Source organism: Pteronotus mesoamericanus, unplaced genomic scaffold, assembly GCF_021234165.1.
Source record: "Pteronotus mesoamericanus isolate MK-2021 breed Mesoamerican mustached bat unplaced genomic scaffold, CSHL_Meso_final contig_25, whole genome shotgun sequence".
Lineage (NCBI taxonomy): Eukaryota > Metazoa > Chordata > Mammalia > Chiroptera > Mormoopidae > Pteronotus > Pteronotus mesoamericanus.
In genome coordinates this window covers 17,947,777-17,956,017 of record NW_026555105.1, presented here as the reverse complement: position 1 = coordinate 17,956,017, position 8,241 = coordinate 17,947,777, and the positions used below count along the sequence as shown (strand labels likewise).

At 50.7% G+C, this 8,241-nt stretch overlaps 1 protein-coding gene across 2 annotated transcripts in view; it reads right to left on the bottom strand.

Annotated features, from left to right (window-relative positions):
* Positions 1-8,241, bottom strand: part of TRPC4AP (transient receptor potential cation channel subfamily C member 4 associated protein) — a 74,391-nt gene that overhangs the window by 1,093 nt on the left and 65,057 nt on the right. For both annotated transcript variants that reach the window (XM_054573847.1, XM_054573848.1), the window contains exons 13-18: positions 4,679-4,762; positions 3,657-3,747; positions 2,417-2,557; positions 1,708-1,816; positions 1,100-1,212; positions 47-253 (exon numbers count right to left, since the gene is read on the bottom strand). In XM_054573847.1, the coding sequence (XP_054429822.1) occupies positions 47-253; positions 1,100-1,212; positions 1,708-1,816; positions 2,417-2,557; positions 3,657-3,747; positions 4,679-4,762 (745 nt within the window). The remainder of the gene's footprint in view (positions 1-46; positions 254-1,099; positions 1,213-1,707; positions 1,817-2,416; positions 2,558-3,656; positions 3,748-4,678; positions 4,763-8,241) is intronic.

Below are 8,241 nucleotides of genomic sequence, written 5' to 3'. Positions count from 1 at the left end.
TGCATGCCCACAGCCCGCCCACCAGCCAGTTGGGCAGGGCACTCACGTTCTCCAGGCAGGTGCTGTCCTTGTCTTTGTGCAGGTAATGCTGCTGCCAGAAGCGCAGCAGGTTGTGGAAGTTGTTGAGCAGGAAGCCAGGATACTTCTTGCTGTGCTCCATCCGCTGCAGCAGCCGCAGGTACAGGGGCAGCCTCTCTTTCCGTCGGGCCAGCATCAGGATCACCAGGCTGGTGTTGAGGCAGCTGACGTTCTCCTGCAAGGTCCCAGGCCAGCCGGCTCAGGTGGCTGCTGGTGGCCCCAGCAGCCCCTGGTGGACTTGGACTGCAACTGGGCAGGGAGGTGGCGGCCCACGCCCAGACCCTGCAGAGCCCGGAGGCCACACACTGAGCTGCCTCTGCATAGCCTGAGAGAGGACTGGGGCAAGGAATGATGCCAGTACAGCCAGCACCCTGCCCTGGGCACCTTCCCGGTCCCTGTCCCCACCCCGCCCCACCTTGATGGAAACATCATCCATCGACTGCCTAGTCAGAGTCCATCCTGTCTCCTGCACCGGGGCTCAGGCATTATTCTTCCAGAAGCTTCAATCCCTGGGCAGAGCTGGGTGCATAACTCGCATTTTGGCACTAGTCTGAGCACCAGGAGGAAGAGTCTCGGCTTGTTTTGTTCACTCTGCATCCCCAGCCCGGGCCTCGCCTCACTAAATGTATGTCAGATGCTTCCCATTTTAGAGAAGAGGGATGTGAAGCTCAGAGAAGGGCGGTTACACAGCTGAGAGAAGAGGGAGTAGTAAGCCTCAGGTCCAAGCCCAAAGCCTGCACAGCAGGCGGGGTGGGTGAGCACTGGGCCGGAGTTAGAACTCAGGGCCAGGCCCGACGCCTCCCCAAGCCCACCGTGGCCTCAGAGATCTGCTCTCCGCTCAGGCCCCATCTGTAAAATGGGGCACTGGTTCCTTACTGGAGAAAGTCCTCAGAGTGGCTGGGAGGAACTGAGAGGCGGGTCTCAGGGAGAGGTGCTCCTAGTCTGAACGGGGGAGAGGACAGCTCTGCCGGGCTCCAGGACAATCTCCCTTCTCCCATCGCACCTCTGCAGGGCCTCTCACCTGCGTCAGTGTCTGCACGTGGATGATGTTGATGAGGCGGAAGAGGAAGGACATCTGCGTGGGCACCTGGGATATGTAGGCAAGCAGGCGGCACTCGGACAGGACCTCCGCAACTGGGGGCAGACAGAAGGAGGTGTGAGCCGTGGCATGGAAGGTGGTCTGTGGCTCAGGCCCAGGGACTGCCACCTAGGCCACTAGTCACGTCCCCCTTGGCACCTGACTCTGAAGCTTGTGAGTCCCAGGGGCGAAGAGAGCTAATGAAAAGGTTGGCTGCAGCAGGAACAAACCTCCGGCTGCCCTGCAGTCCAGGCTATGGCTGCATCTCACGAGAGCCCCCCATGGGGGCGCACCCCCCATCCCTGCAGCCGTGTTCAGGGCCCGACCCGCCCAAGGCCCTCATCCCGGGCAATCCCAGCCCCGGGGAAGAAGGATGTTTTTGCATTCTGCTGTTTTGCACCTTCATTAAAATGTTGTACATGTTCATTAAAGGAAGCACGAACCACAGAGAAAAGTAAAAGCAGCAAAGAAAACCACCCAGAGAGCTACCACCTTGACCCCAGTGAGGCCACACTGGATGGATCTGTGCTGGTGTTCTGTCCTTTTCTTACCTTTCATATCCACCTGGTTTTCAAATCGGTCCAGTGACAGAGTGACACAGCGCACCAGCATGTTGGAGTCCACCAGCGAGCTGTTGATCTGCTTCAGGAACACCTGGAACTGAGAGACCAGACCAGGCTCAGACGGCAGGTGGCGGGCTCCTGCAGTGGTGGTCGCTGCAAGGGGCACCGGTCTACCCCTGCCCAGCTGTCCCCAGCAGAGAGCGGCTCAGACAAGCTGACAGACCTGCCCTCTCCACCCGCCAATTAGCAGCCCCAGCAGGAGCTCAACCCAGATCTTTCGACACCACGTCCAGTGGTTTTTCCCACTGAAGGGCACTGAACTCCTCATTCTTCCTTCACTGGTCAGAACTGGGTTTCTCTCTCTCTCTCTCTCTCTCTCTCTCTCTCTCACACACGCACACCACCCTCCCAACCCCCCGGCCCCGCTGAGCCCAACACACCAGGCCCAGTCCCATGGCACCCACCACGCTGCATCAGAGCCGTTTTCACAGCCCACCTGCTCCCAACCGTCACACCGGCCCACAGCAGCTGGACCTTCATGCCCGGCAGAGATGCTAACAGATGCCTGTCCAAGACTGCCCCTGACTCCCTGGTACTCTCCAATTTAAAACCCGCCCAGGAGACTGGTCAGGACAAGGGTTCCAAGATACCTTCTGGACAAAGCAGCATATCCCACGGAGCCCTGGGTTAGTCTTACCTTTGCATCAGTGTTGATGTACTTATTGAATCTCTTGAATGCATCAACATTGAATTTCATCAGTTCCCCCAGGAGGTCAAAGTAACTCTGGAGCACATCCCTGGACTTGCACTCGCTGTCCACGATGCAGTACAGGATGTGCTGGGGGTGGGAGACAACAGGGTGAAGGCAGGAAGGCCGCTGAGCCCGGGGCCAATGGGCAGCTGTGGCTCTGTGCTCTGCTAAACTGCCTGCTGCTGCCTCCCACCAGGGCCTGGCATGTAGCGCAGACCACACGACATCTGCTTTGACAAGCATCCAGGTAGAGGAAACTTGCTTCCCTGTCTAGATTCTCATCTGAGAATGCTGGTGGCTTCACGGGCAGGACCAAGCTCAATTCTTCACAGGAGGTGGGTGGGGGGTGGGATGGTGTATGTAGCCATGACCCCTTGCATTTGCCCAGGGCTCAGAGCTAAAGCCTGTGACCTGCTCTGTGGGCATCAAGATGGCCAGGCTCTCCTGCTTGCAGGCCAGGGGAGGCGTCTCCAGACCTGACACTGGCCACTGTCCAGCACTTGAGGCCACTCAAATGAATGAAGCACAGGGTTTAAGGGCACAAGACACATTTTGACCCCTTGGTTAATCTTTATGTTTATGAATAAAAGCACTTACACTAAAATAAATGACTTTATCAAGAAAAGGCCAATTTAACTCCTTGGTAAAGTTATCTACGACAGTTAAATTGTTTCCAGTTTTCATTTTCCTGAAATTACATTGATTTGAATAAATTATTTTCCATATAAAATTTACAATAATTCATGGGTTTCATTCATATATATATATAGATATATAGACATATCTATCTATATATATACACACACACACACACAAAAAACGAATTATAGTTTTAGCCATTTTGCTCCCCTCTTTTGTGACTTGCTTTTCCTGAATGCCTTATTTCAATAAAGGGAAATAAACTTTCAGTTGGCAGCAAAATATCCTCAGGGTCAAAAGGCCTTGCTGGCTGACCCCACAGACATTTACGCTCCTCTGTGGCCACCCCAGATCCTTCCATCACCCGTGAAGCACCCACGAGAAACCTACAGCTGGAAACTCAGGACAAACACTAGGGCAATCTGCACTGTCATTTTAAAATAGATTTGGTGGATCCTGCCCAGCTGTCTAGTCTCAGGACAGGAAAGCAGTGCATGGGGCTGGGGGAGGATGGGACGCCCACACCCTGGCTCCTCCAGGCCGTTACCTCCAGAAGGCCTCGCTTCAGCAGGAACATCTGGTCTGCATAGGAGGTGGTCCCTCGGAGGAAACTCTCCACGGCCCGGGCTTGCCAAAACCTGCGACCCAAATGTTAACCCCTGGTCCAGGTGGCTAAGGCTGCCCTCTTCTGGCCCATGTTCCATTCCCCAAGGGGCTGGGAGATGTTTGCTGCCTTTTCCTTTATTCAACACACATTTATAGAACATCTACCAGTCATCAGGCCTCATACTCGGTACTGGAGACACAGCAAAACCCCCAACTTCATGGAGCTGACAGCAGGGTAAGGAACAGCCCTTGGATTCTGTCTGGAAGGAGTTTACATCTCAGAGAAGGGCTGGTCCCAGGGAATAACATGAAAATGCACTCTAGGCTTTGTCCTTTCAGGACAGGAGGACAGGAGGACAGGAGGAGAGGGGCTGGAATGTGTGAGGGAACCTGAAGGACATGTGTGGATGGGCCACCGAGCTTATACCTGACAGACTGTCCCAGAGAAGAGTTGGCTGAGGCTGACTGAGCTGGCCCCCCATGGCAGAGGTGGGACCCCTAAAGGGGGGTCAGGACAAGGCAGGGGGTCCATGCCCACTCCACCAGCCTCAGTAGGAAAGGGCTTTCCTTTGCTCCCATGGCTCCGGGGGCAGGTCCTGGCTGTGTGTCTTTTCACACTGCATGGAAACGGAATCTTTCCATGCTTGTTTCCCACAACCCAGGGAACTCCATGTGGGCAGAGACTGGATCTGCTATTTTTCTTCCACTTTTTCAGCACCAGCACAGAATAGATGCATGGTGAATGCTTGGTCAGTTCTTGAAATGCATTGCTGGCACGCAGCAGAAGCTAATATATACCTACCTGCTAAGTCAACACGGGAGATGGCAGCTGAACCCCCTTCTCCCCCATAGTAACCAGACATTGGAGTGAAGCTGCTGACTAAAGAATGTATTTCTAACCACTTGAGACACACTTGGCTTCTGGACCCCTCAGGAGTGGCAGATGCCTGTCCCCAGACCTACCTGAAAGATGACTCAGCTGGCTCCTTCTTCATGACCTGCAGCAGACGAGTTAATAAGCCCCTTTTCCCATCACACACCAAACTCCTGAAATAAAATGGACAGGGACACCAGCTTCCAGTCAAGATGGCGGCATAGTAAGCATGGTGCTCACCAACCACATCAGAATTACAATTAATCTACAGAACAACTATCATTCAGAACTGCCTGAAATCTAGCTGAAGAGAAGCCCTACGACTAAGGCTGTAAAGAAGAAGATACACTGGGGCTGGTGGGAGAGGAGGAAACATGGAATGAGCTGGTCCTATACCCACATGTGGCAGATAAAAATTGGGAGCAGTATCTTGGTTGTAGAGGCTCCCCATGAGGACTGAGAGGCCCCAGCCCCACACCAGGCCCCAGCCCAGGGTTCCAAAGCCAGGAAGAGAAGTCCCCACAACTTCTGGCTGTGAAAACCAGGGGGATTGTGGCTGAGTGAGAGAGAGGGCTTCTGCAGTCCCAGGCAGTTCCTCTTAAAGGGCCCAGACACAGACTCACTCAGTCACTCCCTCTAAGCTCCAGTGCAGTGGCGGCAGCTCAAAGGGCATCAGAGACATACGGAGAGGAATTGAATTGTCTGGCATTGGGACAAGGCCTGGACGGGCAGCTTTCTTTCTCAGACAGAAGTGCTGGCAGAGGCCACTGTTCCTTTTCTGAGCCCTTTCTTCACAGAGCCAGAGGCAGGCACCTTGTCTGAGTCTCTATCAATCCGGCTAACACTGTTCACCCCACCCTGATGAGTCCCTGAGACCCCACCCCATCCCACCCAGCTTGGGCCAACCCAAGTTCTTTCCAGTGGCTTTTCCGTATGAATGGCTTGTTTTGGCTCGTGCCTCATACGTTCCTAATATCTCTCAAACACAAAGCATCTGGCCTTGGTGTGCCTGGTACCTCTTGTTAAGTGGTCCCAGGCCTGGCACCAGTGCCAGGTGGCCCTGGTTTCAGCTTGGCCTCCCCTGAACACCTCCAAAAGAAGCCCACTACAAGTAGCAGCCGTCTGCAGACTGCTTTGCAGCTCATGCTGGGAGGCCCCCATTCAGAACACAGGTGGCAGCTGACCCTGACCTTGGTAGGACACCCAAGAGCCACTGCATCAGGTAGACAGCTTCAGATCACATCAAAGTACCACCCAAATACCTCCACAAGAGACACTCTCAAAGGGCAGACTCAACCAGAGCTCTGCTGAAGTCAGTCCTGCTCCATGGGGTGGGCCCCTGCATAGCTGATCGGTCACAGCCAGTCCTTGCTGCTGATCAGCCTGTGGGTAAATCCCTCCCATTGATGTGCCAACAGTAATCAAGGCTCAAGTACAACAGGAGGGTCTATGAGCCTACACAGGGGTCACACTTGGAGTGCCCAGCTTGGGTGAACAGGGAGGTTGTGTCATTGGACCCTACAGGACACTTACTACATTAGGCCACTCTACCAAGCCCAGGAGACACAGCAGCTCTACCTACTACATAGAAATAAACACAGAAAGACTGTCAAAATGAGGAGACAAATAAACATGGACCAACAGAACAAAATTCCAGAAAAAATAATTAAAGAAAATGGAGACAAGCAATCTACTAGGCACATATTTCAAAACACTGGATATAAGGATGCTCAGTGAACTTAGTGAGAATGTCAACAACATAAAAGAGAACCAGTCAGAAATGAAGGATACAGTAACTGAAGTGAAGACTAACTTATATGGAATCAACAGTAGAGTTGATGAAGTTGATAATCAAATCAGTGATTTGGAATATAAGGAAGCAAAAACCATCCAGTCAGAAGAGCAAAAAGAAAAAAGAAAAAAAAAACATGATAGAGTAGGGAGCCTCTGAGACAACTTCAAGCATACCAACATTAACAGCATGGGGGTGCTGGAAGGAAAAAAACAGCAAGAAATTGAAAACCTATTTGAAAAAAATGACAGAAAACTTGTCTAACCTGGAAACAGACATACAAGTCCAGGAAGCACAGAGTCCCAAACCAAATGAACCCAAAAAGGCCCAGCCCCAAGACTCATCATAATTAAAATGCAAAAGGTTAAAGACAAAGAATCTTGAAAGCAGCAAGAGAAAAGCAGTTAGTTACCTATAAGGGAGCTCCCATAAGACTGTCAGTTTTCTGTTGATTTCTCAACAGAAGCTTTGCAGGAAAGAAGAGAGTGACAAGTATTCAAAGTGATGAAAAGCAAGGTCATGCAACCAAGATTACTCTATCCAGCAAAGCTATTATTTAGAACTGAAGGACATATAAAGAGCTTCCCAGACAAGAATAAGTTAAAGGAGTTTATCAACACCAAATCAGTATTATATGAAATGTTCAAGTGTCTTCTTTAAGAAGAGAAGAAAAAAAGATAAAAAATATGAACAATAGATTGGCAATAAATATGTATCCATCAACAATTGAATCTAAAGAACAAAATAAATGAACAAGCAGAACAGAAATAGACTCACAAAGAGCATTTTTATGGTTGCCAGATGGGAGGGGGGGTTAGGGGGAAGGGTGAAAAAGGTGAAGTGATTAAGTACAAATTGGTAGCTACAAAATAGTCATAGGGATGTAAAGTACAGCGTAAGGAATATAGTCAATAATATTCTAATAACTATGTATGGTGTCCGATGGTACAAGATTTATTGGGATGATCACTTAGTAACTTATGTAATGTCAAATCACTGGGGTGTAGCCCTGGCTATGTGGCTCAGTTGGTTGGAGCATCGTCTCATACACCAAAAGGTTTTGGGTTTGATCTTTGGTCAGGGCACATACTTAGGTCGCAGATTTGATCTCTGGTTGGGGAATATTCAGGAGGCAAACAATCGATACTTCTTTCTCTAAATTCAACAGACATTCTCAGGTGAGGATTTTAAAAAAAAACAACACCGAGGTGTATACCTGAAACTAATGTAATATTGTATGTCAACTTTAATTGAAAAATAAAAAATGATTAAGAAAAAGAAATCTACACCCAATATCTAACAGCTAAAACATAAATGCAAGATTAAAGGCTGAAAATAAACATTTTATACTAAAAAGAAAAAAATAGACAGGGACATTGGTGGCAGACCTGAGGTGCTGACAGGGGACTAGTTTCCCCACTGACTTAGGTGGGAAGAAACATGGGGACATTTCCAGGCCACCAGGATGCCCTCTCGCTCTCCCTGTGTCCAGAGTACCGCATGGCCCCCTTCATTCTTAGAACTGAATAGCCAAGTGCATTCACACCCACTGGCAAGTGGTAAGGGGTCAGAAACACATCCAGTCAGACAGCACTCAGACCTATGGAGGAAGGCCATTTACACCAGAAGTGGCATGGGAACAGGCCATGACAGAATCCACCAGAAGGGGCAAAGTCTGTGCCGACAAGGTGAAGGCAGAGAGTACCCTGGGCCTCTGGTTCAGCTCCCACTGGCCTTGGACAACTACCTGTCCCTCTGGGTTTCGGCTTCCTGGTCTAGGAAGCTAAGGCAGGAGGTGAGAAAATGACTCAGGCCACGTCATGGGGAAGAAAGGGGAAGCAGGCAGGCAGGGGTTTCTGG